This window comes from Poeciliopsis prolifica, unplaced genomic scaffold, assembly GCF_027474105.1.
Source record: "Poeciliopsis prolifica strain line A6 unplaced genomic scaffold, Auburn_PproV2 SCAFFOLD014, whole genome shotgun sequence".
NCBI lineage: Eukaryota > Metazoa > Chordata > Actinopteri > Cyprinodontiformes > Poeciliidae > Poeciliopsis > Poeciliopsis prolifica.
The window spans coordinates 1,974,581-1,993,404 of NW_026562389.1; the positions used below are offsets into that span (position 1 = coordinate 1,974,581).

Sequence of the window (18,824 nt, forward strand, 5' to 3'; positions counted from 1 at the left end):
TTATTTATTTGAAAAAAATGAAGAACTTTTCTTCCTTCTCAGAAATGTGCACTACTTTGTCATGGCCTATTAAATAACATAGCAGTTAAATATATTGAAATTTGTGGAGTGTCAAAATGTGGAAAAAGTGTAAGGCACCAAATTTAATAGCAAACAAACTGACAATCACAGCACCAAGGTCCTTGCCTCAGTATCTCCAACTGTCAGATCGAGCTACTACAAATACCACGTTGTACTCACTGATCCCAGCAATGAATTGGTGAGTGGAGGGGTGTGTAATTGCATGCTTAAATGCCTGAGAATTGGACATCCAGTTCTGCTGAGCTGGTGCTTTCTGTGTGGCCTCATTGTTGAGACGAGCAGTCATGCAGTTCTTTGAGTCCCAGTCAGCGTTCATGTTGGGTTAGAGGTGGTTCGGAAGAGCAGAAGGAGGGGGACTCTTTGTCTAGTAGCCAGATATTTTATTGCAAGATAAAACACTTTGTGCGTGTCCTCTATGGCTGGCAGGAGAACTGTGGTTAATGCCAGAGTAGAGTAAATCTGCAGTCATCAGAGGGTCTTCTTTTTTCTGTTCTGACCTGTGGTTTAACATTCTTATTGACAGCCAAATAATCAGCTGTTATAAAAGGGTCTGTGGAGCCTCTGATGGCAAGACAGAAAATTGAAAAAAAAAAAAATCAAGGATTGCACTGCACACATTGTATACTTGTGCACAAACATGCACAAATGCCACTGTCAGTTATACTTTCTGGTTGATGTGCTTAATTTGACCAAAGCATACAAACAAAAGACCCCTCTATGCGACTGCAGTGTAATGAGAGGCAGTTTGATCACAACACAGTCCTGTAGAGTTTTCCATTTCACTGCAGGACAAAGGGAACAAGCCACCAAATTCAGGTCATCTGGGACTTTTACTTAAAAGTAGAGTTGACGTTTAAAAAGTCCAGTCATAGGAACATTGGAGAGACTGTGCATGAGAGCAAGAGCAGCTGAAACCTGCAGTAAGAGAAATTGCTTCTGCTTTTGTTTCTAAGTACTTTCTTATCTGCAAATTATAATTTGAGTCTTCAGCCATTTTAATCACATTTTATTGTAGTGAATGGCTTAGTTTATTAACCATCCTTTTGCTAATATAAGATTTAGAGTTGAGAGGAACAGTGGAGGGATAATTTTCAATGTCACATTGAGCGTATAAGTTAAGTAAATATTATGTTAAAGAACCTTAAAGATGCAATATTTAACTTTTATTTATTTATTTTTTTACATATGTATTAAAACTTTCACCCTGTGATGATAGTTTGTTATGAAACTGATTATCACTAAAAATACTGATCTCCTCCACCTGAGCCATCTGAAGAAATGCATTGCTCCCAACCAAAAGCAGCCAATCAGAGCCTGGAGGAAGGTCTTAATACTGTCACGCAACCTCATGTACTCGCTACTAAATATGCTAATAGCAGAGAAACAACGTACCGTGACCGGTGGCCATGCTATCTAGCCTGAGCATTTACAAAGGATCTACTGACGGGAAAAAGCTGTAATTGCAGCAATGAGCAATGGGGGGAAGGAGAAGAGCAGTGCCACATGAGATTGTGATTGATAGCACTAAGACTTGCCTCTTGGCTCTGATTAGTTATTTCTAGTTAGCAATGGGAACACTAGGAGAAGGCATAAGAGCTCAATTTCTTCACAGACCGTACCGTACTGTCATGATAACAGTTTGCCAGAAAGAATGTAGACAAAGTGTAGACGGTCAAAAAGGACTTCTTTTCTATGCACAGATTGTTCCAAAATGAAATAATTTGGACACAAGAACAGGGGCTGTGTTTGACATGAAACAAATGCATCATTCCAGAATTTAAAATATCTTGCACACTGTAAGGCATAAAGATAGAAATATTGTGGCATGGAGATTCTTTGCTGCAGTATTACATGCTCACTATCATAATTCCAACATGAATTCTACCAAGTATCAAAGGGAACATGAGAAAAAATAAAAAAATAAAACCGAGGCCGAATGGCACTCTGAAACAAAACTGTGTATGTATGTTACAGCTTTGTATGCTGAATTTGAAATGTAGACCTCATGAAATCTTTTGACTTTGCAATATGTTTTTAAATTGATAGTTTGGATGCTAACACTAATGTAAATACTTACATGCAAGGTCTTTTTTTGTCAAGTGATGAGTTTAATAGTCAACCCTTCCCTTTATTACAGCCCACTTAGAACAATCAGTCAACAAAGTAAAAAAAAAAAATTTGTGAAAGAGTATGTTTTCACAAAAACTTTTTGAGAACAGCCAGAGATTTGTCCCAACTCTCTGTGGTTCACTGGGACTGTATGATAGCAAATGTGACCAGAAGAAACCCGGATGAGTCAGAGAACTAGTGTGTGAAAGATCCAGACCATCATGTAAATGGTTTGACATCAGTGTTTGGGATTTCTGTATGAGAACATCTGCAGCTGCTGCCCTATAAATTTTCCAGTGTTGAGAAAGCACAAAAAAAGCACTATTTTTGTATGGCAGTATACCATGACAAGAAGTGGACCTAGACGTTCTTCATCTCCAGCGCCATGACAGGGTTTAGGGAAAGTAAAATTGAGGTTGGAAAACTGCAGCCTTGTTGTGTGTTTGCAAATCTATTCAGCATAAAAACAAGATGAGTGCAAGATCCATCACATTTGACTAAGAATGAATGTCATTGTGGTGTCATATACAAAGCAATGCTTCTTTTGTTGGAAGATTATTCGCATGACATTGTTTTTAATTCATTGAGCATTTTATTTCTAAAAACGGATTAAAACAACTTGCTAGTTAACATTTTTTTTTCTTTTTTAACTTTACATCTAATGTTATGTTGCTTTTGCAATTGAAGGCTGAATGCAAACTGGAACAAAATTATATATTTTTATTGCATATTTAGAATTCTTGAAATCCTGCAGAGAGTGTTTCAAAATGTATTTATTTATTTATATGGAAGATACTCACCAAATGACTCACAGCTATCTATATCAATTGAAAGTATTTAAATAAGAAAATCTATTTGTGGCTGGGAATTGAATAAGTTTTCAAATAATGAGATTTGCTGTCAAGAGGCATTATGGACAAAAATACATAAATAAAAATACGTTTAAAAAAAACAACACAAATTTATGTTTTTTTCTGCATTAACTGCATGGATATTGTCAGATTTATTGTATAATTAGCACTTCTTGGCACGTATGAGGTAGATATTCAGGAACTGTTGAATATATTTAAAGTATGCAGCTGAACAAAGCAATCAGATTTTACACAGGACTGGTGTAACGAGGAGTCTAGATGACAACGTCGGAGTAAATTATTTAATAGTAACTTTATGATCTGACATGAGTTTCCATTCAGTTTTATTGTCCTGAAAAAGTAAACATGAAAATTTTCCTAATGCACAGTAAGACTCAAAAATGTAAAACAACAAAGACTTAAAATATATATATTACGCAGTAGTAGTGGCAGCATATGCAACCATCGAAATAGTACATCAGCAGCGTGAGCACAACCAATTTGCTGAACAAGGAGGACGATTATTCGGAGCACTTTCACTATAAATACACAACAATATTTTTTAAAAATACATTCTTTGTGACTGGAAAACAATACATTTGAATTATGAATATATTCGCGTGATTTGAATCTACCCACAGTTTTTCTTGGCAGATTTTTCCAGGTCGTTAAATAAGTGTCGAAAGTGCGCCCAGGTTTGTAAAAATAGATAAACACTGAAAGCTGCAGTGGAGTTTCACCGGGACGGTTGCTACCGGCTAATCTGTTGGCTTTTTTTTTATTTATTGTACACATGTAAATAAGGAGAGAGAAGTAATAGCGACAGAGCGCTATACGATTAAATCTGTGCGACATGGCTGCCTGTTTCAGATTAAGTGGAGCGCTTCAATGTGTCGGTGATGTTTGCTAAGCTAACAAAGCTAGCCCCTTCCTAGAGGCAGAATGGCTTCAGCGTCTGCTGCTGTGAAAGGTTTACAGGACATTTTTTGCTGTACAGTTTGTGTTTTAAATTTTCCGAACCTAGACGCAGTTGTATTTTTTACAAGACGATGTTCTTGTCAAACTTGAAAACTGTAATTGGTCATATGAGAAAAATATATATACAGTCAAGATATCGGGATGTTTTGTAAAAATAAATTTCTTGTAAGGTTGTTAGTTGACATTACCTTCGGAAAAATATCCATTCCATTTTGTCATAATTAACATTTATTTGAATTGTGACAGTGTGTGATAACTATGTAGCTTTCAGTTTTTGAATTTTACTCTAATGGATTAACTTTGGTGATATGCTAATTCATTAATACACCTGTCTATGTGATTTATTCATTCCGTGATGCAGAATGGCGAGAAGGGGACTGCTGTCTTGCTCCGAGTTCTCCTGACGGCATCCTGAGAGAAGCCATCATACAGAGACTGACCTCCAGTACACAGACTAATGATACAGCATGGGTGATATTCAAGAGAGAGCCTGGAGAGGAAGAGCGGAAGCAGGAAGCCATATCTGTCACAAAACTTATGAGATCTGGCTTAAAGCAGTCTATACAAGAGAAACCCGTGTTCCCTGGCAGCAACACCGACACAATCCTCTGCACTCCTTTACATCTAAGGGATGAAGACAGAGTTCCTTATACCATCAACAGATATTTAAGGGATTACCAAAGGGATGGGATCAGGTTCATTTACAACAACTACATGACCTCCACTGGTTGTATCCTGGGAGATGACATGGGCCTAGGAAAAACTGTGCAGGTACAAGACATAGGCAGCAGAATTATCTTAACAATTGTCTAAATGTAAGTTTTATTATGTACATGTCACACTGGCTTTGTTGCTTTTAATTTCTCCACTTTTTAATCATAGATTATAGGTTTTCTTGCTGCTGTGTTGCACAAAACTGGGACATGGGAGGACGTAGAGAACAACAGGCCTCAATTTCTCCAAACTCAGATACCCTCCAATCACAGTAATCCTAGCAAGGTGGGTATTAAAATATACCACTATTGTAAACAACTTCTCAAATCCCTCTGCATTCAATCATGTGCCACAGATTATAGTATAAGTTTGTCATGAAGCTGATTAAAGTGTTGTGTAATTCCATCCAGGTGTTTCTGATTGTGGCCCCACTGTCGGTGCTTTATAACTGGAAGGATGAACTGGACACATGGGGTTACTTCCAGTGTGTGGTGGTCCATGGGCTGAGGAAGGAGGAGGAGCTCGCACGCATCAAGAATGGCCGCATCGAGATCGCTCTCACCACCTACGAGACTCTCCGCATCTGTCTGGATCAGTTTAATAAGTAATGAAAATACAGCGCTTATACACCTTTTCTGGTTGGATAATGTGCAGCAAACTCAAACATGCTACATGTAGCCATTGATAAAGGATGACAGATATGGAAGGGTTGGACCTTTATATAGCCGGGATTTTGCAAAAATAAAAAAAACATGCTAAAAGAGTATATTTGATAAAAATATATCAAACTTGTAAATTGTACAGGCAGAAATAGCCTGACTGTACAAAGTTCTTAGTTCTTTAGAGTTTATCAAAAAAATATATAGTTCAAAATCGCCCCATTGTTATCCTTTTTTTAGTTAGCTAAAAATGCTAAATAGAATTCAGTTTGAGAGACACCCAGGTCATTCCTAAGGAAATATTTTAGCTGAAAACATGGAGCTGCTATAGATGATCAACTTTTTTATGGTCCAGCTCTTGGGTTTTGTGTGGGATCTTTCCTATTTCTTAAAGACATGCTTTTCCAACATTGTTCTTCTTTTGCTTTTGATACGCTTTTTTATTATCACATACATCTATCTTTTTCCTAAGGTTTTTTTTTTATTATTTTTTAAATCAATCGACAATAATTTCCTGATATTTAGGTCGATGGACTGAAAATTTGTGAATTCAGCCAAACTTAAAATATAATTATAAAACTATTAAGAAAGTCCAAAGAGGAACAACACTACTTGAATAGCTCAGAATTAAGTCTCGCTTGTTGAATGGTTAGTTAAACCAAGCTAGACAGGTTTTAAAACCTTTCCACATGGTCATATGACTCAGTTTATTGTTACTGTCTGATTACAACTGACATAATTTTAAGGCATTTCACAAACAAATCCAATTCATATTTAGAATCCACTTTTTCTTCAAATTTAATTGTTGTATTATTGAGGATCAACAAATTTGTACAAAGATAAAAATAAATAAATTTGATACTTCAGAAATAAAATATCTATGTCCTCCTCCAAAGAATCAACTGGTCAGCAGTGGTTGTTGATGAGGCTCACAAGATAAAAAACCCAGAGTCCCAGATCACTCAATCTATGAAGGAGCTGAAATGTAAGGTGAGAAGAATAAGGAGTATTTAATATCATAATGGATATTTTCTGTGTATAGTTAATAATTGCTGATGGTTTTAGGAATATTAATTAAAAGCACTATTATGTTAAATGTTTTCAGGCAAAAAAATACAACAGCCTCTGTGGTTGTGTGTTTTCAACGAAGTTTTAATTCTTACGTTTTTGTTCCATCAGAACAGAATCGGTCTCACTGGGACCATCTTGCAGAACAACTTGGAAGAGCTGTGGTGTGTTATGGACTGGTGGGTTGATATGATTTGATTTTATCATAAGATAATATAACATCTGATATTATTTTGTATTAATTTTATGAATTAATTTGTGGATTCATGAATTCATTGACGTTTATTCTATTCAGGGCCAATCCAGGTTGTCTTGGCAACTTGGGGCATTTCAAAAACAATTTCTCAGATCCCATCGAAAAGGGGCAGAGGCACAGTGCGACCAAACGTGCCCTGGCTACTGGGAGGAAGACTGTTCGAGCCCTGGTGAGGAAGATTGCTCCTTTTTTCCTCAGGAGAACGAAATCGCACATCAAAGAGCAGCTGCCAAAAAAGGACGACAGGGTAAGTGTGGAGGCCCTAAAGAGCATCAAATACCTGTTCGATCTCTTCTCAGTTTTTAAAACAATGATACCTTAGTGAGTCTCCTTGGTATGTTTTGTCCCAGGTAGTGTACTGCTCTCTGACAGACTTTCAGCAGACTGTTTATCAGGCAGTGCTGGACACTGAGGATGTGACGTTACTGCTGAGATCTTCAGAGAAATGTGACTGCCAAAGTGGACGCACCCGAAGGGGCTGCTGCTATCAAGTTAGTTCTTTTTCCCCCTTCTTCCATAGTGTTACTGTTTATGATATGTTTATGGGGTTAGTTAAAATTTTAAAGTATAGACAAAACTATTCAACCTACCTTGAAAATTTTAACTAATCACTATTTAGAGTCATCCTCTTTTTCACTTAATATTTTTTTAGTGAACTGCACACTATCTTGCAGTTCTTACTACGGTTCGATGCATCTTTTTGTTGAAGTTTACAAACTGCCTCAGCGACAGTCTACCATGAATTAAATCAGGTGATCAGTACTTTAATTTAGGAAAGAACCCGGCAAATTTGATTTTGTTTAAATCTCATTCGTACATCATGTTGGTTATATTAAGTTTTCTCCAAGCAATTAAAGATCATTTTCATTCCCAGAAAAACTCTCAGGGTGTTTATGTAAAGCATCTGTACTTTTCCTACCTAACCATATTGAGGAAGGTTGCCAACCACGCAGCCCTTCTTCAGTCTTCTTCAGGCACCAGCAAGAAACAGGTAAAAAACTTATTATGTATCAGGTTAAACTGAGTCCTCTTTTTTTTTTATAATGCTGTTGATTGAATTTATTTATTTGTATCTTATAGGAAAAGTATGTGAGTTCCGTCTGTGCTAAGGTTTTCCAGAAGTTCCCAGACTTTGTGCACAGATGCAAAAATGAAGCCTTTGAAGCTCTTTCAGACCCGATGTATAGTGGAAAAATGAAGGTACCGCACTCACATGAAAACATTTCCATGCAATATTCACAGAATGTTTCAGTGCTGTTGATTTGCAAGTGTATGCTTTCTTTAAGGTTTTGCGAAAGCTTCTGAAGTACTATCTGCAGAAGAGAGACAAAGTACTTATCTTTTCTCAGTCAACCAAGGTGAGAATTGCTTTTGAGTGCATTTGTTGATTGATCTGGTCTTACACAGTTAAGTCTATGTTACTAGTACATAAGATGTACAGTGTTTTGCATATGTATTCATATTTTGTCTCGTTGCATCCACAAAATTTAATGTCTCTGCTGTGAGATCGCAACTCGCCTCCAGTTAGAAAAAGCTGGAATAATAGTTTTCTCATGACGTGCATTTTTAGGCATACCTTTGGGATTTTGACAGCAATTAGATCGTTATGGATAACTAGACTGTGCACAATCCAATGGCTGCTGTCACCTTATACCATCCAATAATATTTGTGGCCTCTATGGGGTCATATTTTTATGACCTGTCTTTTGCTTTTTTGGAACACAAGAGCTCTTAAAGGTCACAGCAATGCATACGCTATAGCATATATAAAAATATACAGTCAGAGTTCCTAATGCTATCCTTTAAATATTGCTTTACATATGATTTGTTTGTGTAGTGTCTTGTTTTTATCCTGTGTAAACCCCTACTTTTTAATGAGTTGCATTCACATCATGTGAAGTTATTTTTGTTCTCTTAATTTTCTTATATTATCGCCTGCATATCCTTTCAGCTCTTAAATATCCTGGAGAGTTACTGCATGGCAGAGGGACTGGATTTTAGTCGATTGGACGGAACCACCAAGTCCAGAGAAAGAGTCCAGATTGTGAAAGAATTCAACAGCTCTTCTCACGTCAATTTGTGTCTGGTTTCTACCATGTTAGTGGAAAAACTATACAACTTTTCCATTTTTTAAACATCCTGTTCAGCTTTAAAGGGGAAATATTTTTAAAGTTTCTTTTCAACTAAAATATATAAAAAGCATTAACAAAAGAAGTGAGCCATAAATAACAGCAGCGTAATAACATTTTGTTTTGAGCAGCAAACTCTGGAATCAGAATCAAAAGAAAATCAGCAATAGGACAGTTTGGCTTCAGTTTGAGTTCATTAAGTCAAAAAGATTTATATTGTGATTGATACAATGAGGAAGTCAGGAGAATTGTTATCAAGAGTGTAATGGTGTATGTAATTAACAAAGCTGCACCCCAATGAGGGATTTAAAGATACTCCTATGGTGAGCTTAGTTTTAGGAGTAACGTGTGAACAACCACCTTTAACATAAACTGTGATTTAAAACCTCAGATTTCTGTCAGCATTCAGTTTGGATGCATCAGTTTATGCATCAGCCATGCTATTTTTCCCTGAATGCTTCACATTAGGAATCCTCAACTTTGTTTTTTTCACATATTGATGAAAGTATTTTTTTAACTGATTAACTTTTTGCTCACAAACAACTGCAGTGCTGTTGCATGTGCAACTCCCTGCCTGAGTAATTAGTCCTAGCTGTGGTATGAACCATTGTTTACTCATCTTTCAGCTTTAAGTTGTTGGTTGCTTTATATCAGTTTCTGTTACCAGTATGCGCACACATCCATTCCACATATGCTTCTACTAATAAAAGGTTTATTTTTGGAAACAAGTTATTCTCTCTTCATCCACAGAGAATTGCACATGTCAACACATCACTTGATATGTTCATAAATCCATTATTTATATATGCTACAAGCTTAATATTTTTCATTTGTGTGACTCAAACAAGCTGTCAGAAGAGTAGGTTTTCACTTTACTTATCTGCTTTGAAAAAAATTAGAAATAAGTGTGATGCATTTAGTTTTATATCCTTAAGACTTTCAGGTTTTATTGTTATACAATATAGTTAGCCTTTTAAATAAATCTTTCTTCTTTTAGGGCGGGGGGTCTTGGTCTGAACTTTGTAGGTGCTAACGTCGTTGTGCTGTTTGACCCCACCTGGAACCCAGCCAATGATCTTCAGGCTATTGACAGGTAGCTTTTTTCAACATAATACTTACTTAATTTTAGTTTTTTGTGCACAAATCATTTTATTCAGAATCATATTAATAGCATCTTAATGCTATTAATGTGATGGTTGTTTGTGTGTTTGTCTCTGCAGGGCGTATCGTATTGGCCAGTGCAGGGACGTCACTGTTTTCAGGCTGATCTCACTTGGGACTGTAGAAGAGGTCATCTACCTCAGACAATTATACAAGCAGGTACAAAACAATTGTAATGTGGTTTTAAAAATATTTTAATATTTTAGTTTTTTAAAATCAACTTCTGAAAAAGTTGAGATATTGCTTAAATATAAACAAAATGCAATAATTTATCAAATAGGCAAAATGTGATATTTGATTTTTTTATATATATGTATATAATTAGATATAATTATGGTTATATCTATTAGTCTGATATTCATTTGAATTATATTGTTTGCTGAAACCTTTTAGTTAAAAATTAAATGCATCTAGTTAATCCTGATTAACTAGATGCATTAAGAGAGCACAGTAAGGTGCTGAGAGGAATTCACCAAGCTCTGATTAATATTTTAAGAATAATGCCAAACTTAAAGAAAGTGTCTTGGGTTTTGTTCACAGCTTAGATTACTGTCATTCAGTGTCCAGAAAATTTAAGGAGAACATTAGCTTTTAACATACTGACTCACATTTATCCTTTTTATTAAACAAGTTTCTTGATCAGATTTCAAATACGATGTAAATGCAGCTCATTTAAGTAGGAAAAAGATGTAAAATTGACATTATTTTCACTGGATTACGTTTTGTTATTTTGTTTTCTTTTCTCTCTCACAGCAGTTGCAGTGCTCAGTAGTCGGTAAAGAGAATGCCCGGCGGTACTTTGAAGCAGTGCAGGGAAACAGTCTCTATAAAGGGGAACTGTTTGGGATCAAAAATCTGTTCAGGCTGCAGATAGAAGGAACATGTCTCACCCGCAGAATTTTAGAGGTTAGTCCTTCAATGTTTCTTTCAATGTGTCACAGTGTGTTTTCATTTGAAATTTGCTTTTGTTTTCATTTTGATCATACTTTGGTTTAAAGAAGCCAAACAAGCTTTGATTTCTGTGCATTCTCTAACAAACATTTTTTTGGGGTTTCCGAAGGTCTTTCTAGAGATTTTCTTCAAGCATTTTTGACATTTATTTAGTCCTTTGTGGCCACACCAATAGTTAATCTCTTGGGTCATAATCATTTGTAATAATCTGACTCTTTCTCTCAGGACAAAAAGTGAAACCTTTTGAATAAATTTAGAAAAATTTCAACTTTCTTGGTTTGGATTTACATTTTTTTTTTATGTTTGGCCCAAAGTAAGGAAAAAAATATATGAGGAGAAGCTTTAGACTTTGCCACAAACACTGCAGGCAAAGTTAAGATTTGAAGGTTTACAAGATCCACTGTTAAGTTTGATTGTATTTGGTGAAATGTGCTAATGAATGCATGCATCATCCTCCCAGCGAGAGGGACAAGTGGAGGCCGGTGTCATAACAACAAAAACGCACAAAGAGGGCGAGAAGGAGAACAAGACGAGCAGAAATGAAGTAAGTAACGCTATCATTCTCAGTGCAGCTCACCTTTCCTATCTTTCCTCTTTTCCCAAGTGGCCAATTCACTGCCCTATTCCCACGGAGACATTCTTCAAACAGGGACATTTGTCTGACAGTCAACCCAAACAACAGTTTCTTTCATGATTGTAAATGAAAAATAAATAAATAAATGCATCTTACATGAAGGCTCTTACACTTTCTGGAAAAGTTTGGAATTAGATCAAAGTAGGCATATGTCTAGATGAGTACTGAAAAATAAACTGAAATGTGGATAATTGTTTTTATTTTCCAGAATTTATCCCCCATTGTGTTGCTTAAATGTCATATCCAAGAATTCTTCCATTTACCCATTTGTTCATCTATCTTTCCACATGTTCATCCATCCATCTATCTTACCGTTCATCTCTTTCTGACCACCCTGAATATCTGCCATAAATTTATGTTGAGGTTTTGTACTTGTACTTAAAAAAATCAGCCTAAATAGTGCCAAGAAAGAAGAGAAGGAAATCTGATACAAGTGTTCAGCTTTTAAGAAAATCAGAACATTACGTCACGTGAGTGAAGTACAGAGGATAAGAAAAATTACAAATCAATCCCCTGAATTGTTGTCACTGAAGTTTGAGTTTTTTTTATGTTTAACATAAAGAAACCAAATACAATTTTTGCAATTGTATTTGGAGCAGATGGATTTAATCACTTGTTTGACCTCATGGCAGATGCAGACCACACTGAAGCATGTCTTCATTTGCCTCTTATTTTGTTTTCTTCCGATTACATCACCGTGCAGGACTCCTGTCACGTTGATGTTTACTTTGATTTGTTGTTGGAAAACATCTGTTTTAAATTTGCCACTTGAAATTCACAAGGGCTGGTTAGTTTCAAGATGACACAAAACAGAGAAGATTTTACGCTTTGGCTGCATATTGTTGCTAAATATTACACCAGTTTTCCTGTATGTGCTTTTCTTAAAATGTACATTTCTCCTGTTCTGTTTCAGGAACATGGAGACGACACGTTGTCAAAGGATGAAGCACCTGAGGAGAACATGCATGTCTCAAAAATCCCAAAAGGTGTGCTAGACTTCAGCAGTGGGAGCGAAACTGATGAGGAGTTGCAAGGGCCAAAGCCAAAAACTACAAATCCGAGTGCAGGCCATGGCAACAGGAGTGGGAAAGCTGCTGGTGGACCTGTTCACATTAGTCTTCTCCAACATGGCTTCTCCAGACTCCTTGAAACTGTAAAGGATAGACAGCAACTTAGGGAAGGAGACTGTAGTTCCTCTGCTGAAGATAGTCCCTTTGAGGAGGAGGCAGGAGATCAAAAGATAGACAATTCCTCCACAGGCATCTGCACAACTTCCTGTGAAGGAACTGGTGCTGCCCGCGTTCCACAATCTGAAACAAAACCCCGGAACAAATCCATCGGCTCAGACAGACAAGACATAGATGATGGAAATAACATTTTATTGTTTAATAAGGGGAATTATGCTGAAAGACAGAAATTGGGCCTGAAAAGACGGCTAAATAAACAAACAGCAGTGGATGACGAGAGTGATGGAAATTCCTCACCAGAAAACAAGAAAGCTAGTAGGCTTAAAACTACAGTTACAAAAGTGCATCAGTTTGAAGGATGCTCTGAAGAATCTGAGGATTTAGACCTAGAGGCACAAATATGTTCCAAAAGGGATGCTTCAAATTTGTACAACAAAGAAGAAGATGGAGGCAGGAGGAAGCTGGGCCGTGGCAGAAGAAGGCAAAGTGCCGGAGCAAGGGACAAGGCAAGATCCAAGTATACAGAAGTGATAGAAGCTTTTACATCTTCAGAAGATGAACGTTCAGCTCCAGGGACACGAGCGGGAAGGTCAGAAGTTGCTTCATTTACAAGACTGAGAGGTTCAACAACTCCAGCATCTGAGGAAAAGGAGCAAACCATCGACAATGTGCTGGGTTAGAGTGATGGTTCTTTCGTTTTATGTATGAATGATCATACTTGTAAAATGGTTATTTCTAATATGAACCATGTCCATTATTTGTGTAAAGGACGTGTGCAGGAGGTGGTGTATATGCACTCTAACCAGCAGGTGGTGGGTGGCAGCAGAGCAGAGGAGCTGATCAGCAGGGCAGCTGTGCGGGACGTGTTTGAACGCAGAATGTTCTCACAGCTTCCGGCCAACAACCTGCTGGGAACCCAGGAGGTACGTAGAAACAAACACCAAGTCCAGTGGCTGTGTAAATACAGAGTTAGGAGTACTATTGTGTGAGCTCTAATTTACAATTGTATGGCAATAAAAATATTTAAAATATTTGTTACATCGATGCAAGTAGATTTTTCTGTCCTGAGAGCTTTAAAATGATTGTAAGATTAGGTTTTCCCTCACCATTCTAAGCTATTTTGCAGATGGATGGCACTGGTCTTTAAAAATTTGATTATTGCATTTTGAACTTCTGTTCCAGAGCCTGCCAGCGAGTTTACCAGCCAGCCAGTCTAACTCCAGTGCCATCCATCTGCAGAGGCCCAACGTGGATCATCCAGTGATCTTCTCAAGCAAGAAGATCCACCACACTGGATGCATGACAGTGATTATTGGAGATACTCCCAAAGCAGTCTGCAGGTATTTAAAAGCAGTTCTAATTATTATACTGAATAATTGAAGGCAAGCAAGAAGAGCATAAGGAATAAACAGATTTATAAAAAATAAATATAAGCTATCAAGGACGGCTTTAATGTATTTTATTTGTCAGGGGCTATGCATACTAATTAACATTTTTATAAATATGCCAGAATTAGCTAAAATGCAATTTTTCATCTGTCTTCCTGGATAATGAGATTTTTTATCTTGGTAAAAACAAAGTAAGGTCATGCAAACGAGGTGAAAATGACTGAACTACACCAATTCTATCAATACAATAAATACAAACGTTAAATACAAAACCAGGACACTAAAACACAAAAAGTATAATAAATAATTAAATTAAAGTTGCCACACGGCTGTCAGAGAAAATCGTTTTAAAGGAGGATGGAAGTAAGAATTAGAACCAACATTTTGGAAGAAGTAGAATAATGGGCAAGAAATAAAAGAGGAGAGGGATTCCTGGCAGTGTTGGGAAGAAGGCCAAAAACCCACCACAGAAACAGTGTTGAGAGCCCCCACCTGGACCTTAATAACTACTCATGTGTGTATGCAGAAAAAGACCACCTCTGAGGCTTCCCCTCTACCTATTTCCCAGCATCATGCCAAAGATTACCCAGCTATGATCAGGCACAACGCTGAAGGAGTTTCCCCCTTTGCAACCGCAGTCCTCCTGAGACTGACCAAAAACGATTGCCTTAGGTCTTCCAAACCCGCACATTCTAGCCAGCATTTATGTACACACACCCACACATGTGGTGTTCACACACACAGACATAACTCCATTCTGCTTCATCACCTCGCCTCAGTCGCCCATATATACTGACACACAGACCCCTTTATAGCTCCAGCCTGGCTCCCAGCTGGGGAAGGCTATATCTCTCCCTAGAGGTTCACCAGTGAATGAAAATACACATCAGGTTATGTTGATGTCGCCTCGGTTTGTTTAATGATTTGAATCCATATGCACGATAGGTTTTACTATCGTTACGTTTACTTATTGTGTTTCCAGTGAAACGCCACAAATGGTCACTTTAAGGTGCTGGTGTCACTGAGTATGGTTTTTAATGGCTCCATGAAAGCTGTTAAAATGAAGGATCATCCTTATAACCCCTGCAGTACTTCTCATCTTAGGTTAGACCTTACAGACCTGCAGAATATTACTCTGAAGAAGTACTCTGAGAAGAATTACTCTGAAAATGTTAAATGTGTGGTATGCACAAACATAATCTCATGATAAGAAAATCAGCCAAGTTATCATTTATTTTTCCAACAAAGAGTTATGTGTGTTTAGGCAGGTATTGTCTATTCTGGTTGCTTTTAAGCATTGAAAAACATTTCTCATAATAAAGTTTATTTAAATCTTGCTCTACATACTGTATCTTTAAAAATGTTACTTATTTTTTGTCTCTGTCATTCTTTGCACAGGCAGCAGCTGGAGGAAATGGCCCAACATTTCAAATTTGGTTCAGTCCATCAGTTTGCCACTGAGATTCTGAAAGGAATTTCATCTCATAGACTCGACTGGCTCTGTCGGTACTACACTTCACTGAGCCACTCTGATGTGGCCGAAGCTGTCAGAGAAAACTTCCCTGACACAACAGCGCAGCCTTCCTCTCCTACAACTGCTACTTCCCCATCATCTACTAAAATGTCAGACAAAACCCAACAGATTAAATCTTCCGGAGTCAGAAAAGTAAGAAAATACAGTCAGACCAGAAGAACTATCCCCAGATCTCCACAAAACAATGTTTCTTCACCACAGAGTGGATCTGGCGTCCTGAAAAATAATGGTCTTGAACCACCAAAAAAGGCAGGGATAGCTGAGATGAATCTTCCTGATCCTCTACAGGATGTTCAAAGGTTCATGTCAGGGGAGCAGGAAGAGACGGTCTCCAGTGCCAGCAGACATTCAAGGACACAGAAGAGCAGTGTTTCTACTGCTGGAGCCTGCCGAGCTGGTGGTGGTCTTGCCGTAGATCGGGCCAGCAGCGTTGGTCAGGGGTCCAGGGAGTCTGCTGTTGCTGCTTTCCTGAACCACACAGACAGAGACTGCCCTTCTTTGCCTGACCTCAGGCGTTGCAGCTCCGCCACGTTATCCAAACCCGCAGCTCAAGACAGGGAACAAGGAATCCAGGAAACCTCACTGAGGATGGGGGTAACATCGCAAGAAAGTTCTGAGCCTCCTACTGCCTTGTGCAATAGCGCCCACCTCAAAGATCTTATAGGAGATACATCCATTCTTGATGATTTGCTGAAACCTAAAGGCAAGAATGCACAACAGAAAAGTGCCCCAAAAACACCTCCTGTATCTTCTTTGCTGCTAAATCCAACACCTGACACATCGTCTTCACGCAAACTAAGTTTAGGTACTGATTCGAGCTCAGTTACACCAAATACTGCGCTGGTGCAGAAATCAAGCAGGACTGGCAAAGACATCTGGGACATCCTCAGTGAGGGCAATGAAGAGAGAATCAACAAACTAACTGACCCAGAGGAGGTGCAGAAAGTTTGCATTAATACCACTTTTGCCGCTCGAGGTTTTTCTGGGCAAAAGGAAAGCAAAAATCTCTGGAAAACAAATGACAAGTTCCTATGGAGGAAATGACACAATAAAGCCTTTTAGAACATTATTTTATTTTTATTTTCAGAATTGTTAAACTGCAGTGTTGCTCAAATACTCGGCTATGTTAGTGTACATATTTTAAAGTTTGTTTTTGTATCCTCGGTGGTGTGAATGATTGTGCCTTTTATGCATCAGCTTAGTGAAGTGCAAAATAGCATTGTATTCACTAACTTATGGAAGCTGTATTATTTAGGACTGTTTTGCTGTTGCAAAACTGAACTTGAAGACAGTGGCTTTTGGGGGTTGAAAAGAAGCCACGTTGTTTGCTGTAAATGGTCAGATCCTCCTGCAGTTCTTTACTCTAATCCGAGTTGTCAATCGTGCCACAAAAGTCCCCAAAAAGTGACAGCTTCCAAGCAAAAAAGCTTCCAAGCAGTTAATGACCTTGGGAAGGTTTGAATGGATTGTCCTTATGTTCCTCCGTTTGAAACTCTCTGTTTGCTTTTATTTTTATATGTCATATTCAAACTCTTGCAACTCCTGCTTGCATCATCGCCATAACTCAAAAGCAAAGGCAGGCTCATTTGTGCGTCAATTATTTCATGAGCATGTCGTAACACACAGCCGTTTTGACCCCTTTCAGCTTTTGTGCTGAGGTAAAAAAGAAAATCTGTGCTCCGTTCCGTGTTTCGCAGAAATTAGAACGTGCAGATAGCTATCAGTAAACAAGAGAAGGGGATGGATGTCTCAAAAGACTGCACAAGTTGTCAAAAAGCTTGTGTTCGCACTACTGGGTGGTAGATCGCTTCATGCAAGTGTTTGCCGTAGCCACACCCGTGTTAAATTGTACACAGGAAGAAATAAAACACCTTTTTTTCCCCCCAGAACCCTAAACCACTTGCTTGTTACTTCTTTTTCTTTCATCTGCAAACTTGCAGATCCCAGTTTTTTTGTTTATTTTTTATTTTTTTTTGGTTTTGTCATCAATCGAACACTTGATTGCTGGGAACGGTTTATGTCTAAACGAACAATGCCCTAATTGTATCTTATATTTAAACCCATTTAAGTTTGCCAATGATGGAAAGCCAAGTAGCAGTTAGCCGGTGGATATCAGGCTGTGACACCTAATGTGGTTTTGCAAGACTGTTTGTGAGAGTTGACATCCTTTCTGAGCTCGATTGCCACTGATCTTTGCTTCCAATCCAAAATTTGTGAGCTCTTTGTGACAAATTAAAAACTTTACCCACAGATGGAAAACAGTTGCTTTTGGTTAATAAGTTATACCAGTTTTTTTTCTTAATACATGCAAACTTGCAGTTTTCTTCAACTTGAATGAAAATACTGACTTATATTGGAGCCTTTATGAATTCTACTGTTGATTTGCAAAAATCAATATTGGATTCAAATATAAGCACCGAATTTTTGTTTGTAAAATTCCTTAGATCTACTGTATTGTTACAGCAACTTATAAAGCGATGGTCCATCATGTCTCATGAAGCCTTTCGAGAAGCACTGTAATCATGAGGGAACATGATGACTTTGTTTAAGTCATTAAACAAAACACATAATGTGTGTGGAAAGAAATATTGCCCAACATTTTAGCGCAAGATTTATAAACAGAAACTTTGGGGTGTCTCATCAAGCTAGCAGCTGCAGTGGAGGGGTGCAGAGTTCTGCTCTTACCGTAACAGGCAGAGGAGGTCTCTAAACATTAAAAAAACACCTCTCTCCCTTCATTAGGAAATTACACACAATTTGCCCCTCATTCCTATCCAGTTACCCAGGAAACTGTTAGCTGTAATTTGGGTTAACACACTGGCTCCTGGGTTCTTCCGTTCCCCATTGTGCCCCATCATAAAAGAGACATAATGCAAATGCATAAAAACTTCTGCCAACCGAGTGTCTAATACTCTGACTCACACAGTAAGGGAGGCTAATCCTCTTTTTTTTTCTCATAAAGATTATCACTTGAAATTAAAAATGGTAATAAATTCCACTGGAAAGATTTCACAATATTTGTATGGAGCGAAAGCTATTCAAATTTAAAAAGACTTTTAAGATAAAAAAAAAAACATCTACTCAAACAGAGCAGAGTAGCAGGAACTGGAGGGAGGTCTGCTCT

At 37.8% G+C, this 18,824-nt stretch overlaps 1 protein-coding gene across 3 annotated transcripts; it reads left to right on the forward strand.

The window, feature by feature from the left end:
* The first annotated feature begins 911 nt into the window (after nt 1-911).
* Nucleotides 912-18,536, forward strand: ercc6l2 (excision repair cross-complementation group 6-like 2). 3 transcript variants are annotated; one of them, XM_055039848.1, is made up of 20 exons: nt 912-1,001; nt 4,381-4,790; nt 4,902-5,018; nt 5,144-5,337; nt 6,289-6,382; nt 6,572-6,639; nt 6,756-6,963; nt 7,067-7,207; nt 7,591-7,707; nt 7,797-7,916; nt 8,003-8,074; nt 8,668-8,813; nt 9,843-9,938; nt 10,066-10,165; nt 10,760-10,912; nt 11,418-11,501; nt 12,505-13,453; nt 13,547-13,701; nt 13,961-14,118; nt 15,565-18,536. In XM_055039848.1, the coding sequence occupies exons 1-20, from the start codon at nt 974-976 to the stop codon at nt 16,742-16,744; spliced, it is 4,590 nt and encodes a 1,529-aa protein (XP_054895823.1). In that variant the 5' UTR covers nt 912-973; the 3' UTR covers nt 16,745-18,536. The 3 variants fall into 3 exon arrangements, with proteins under 3 accessions (XP_054895823.1, XP_054895822.1, XP_054895824.1); XM_055039847.1 differs by lacking the exon at nt 912-1,001 and adding an exon at nt 3,764-4,011; XM_055039849.1 differs by lacking the exon at nt 912-1,001 and adding an exon at nt 3,764-4,011 and having other exon boundaries at nt 7,654-7,707.
* The last annotated feature ends 288 nt before the right edge of the window (nt 18,537-18,824 follow it).

Coding starts and splice junctions, on each gene's coding strand:
- ercc6l2 (XM_055039848.1), top strand. CDS start 974: ATGAGAGCAAGAGCAGCTGAAACCTGCA. Junction 6,640..6,755: donor CTGTGGTGTGTTATGGACTG/GTGGGTTGATAT, acceptor TATTCTATTCAG/GGCCAATCCAGGTTGTCTTG. Junction 7,708..7,796: donor CAGGCACCAGCAAGAAACAG/GTAAAAAACTTA, acceptor TGTATCTTATAG/GAAAAGTATGTGAGTTCCGT.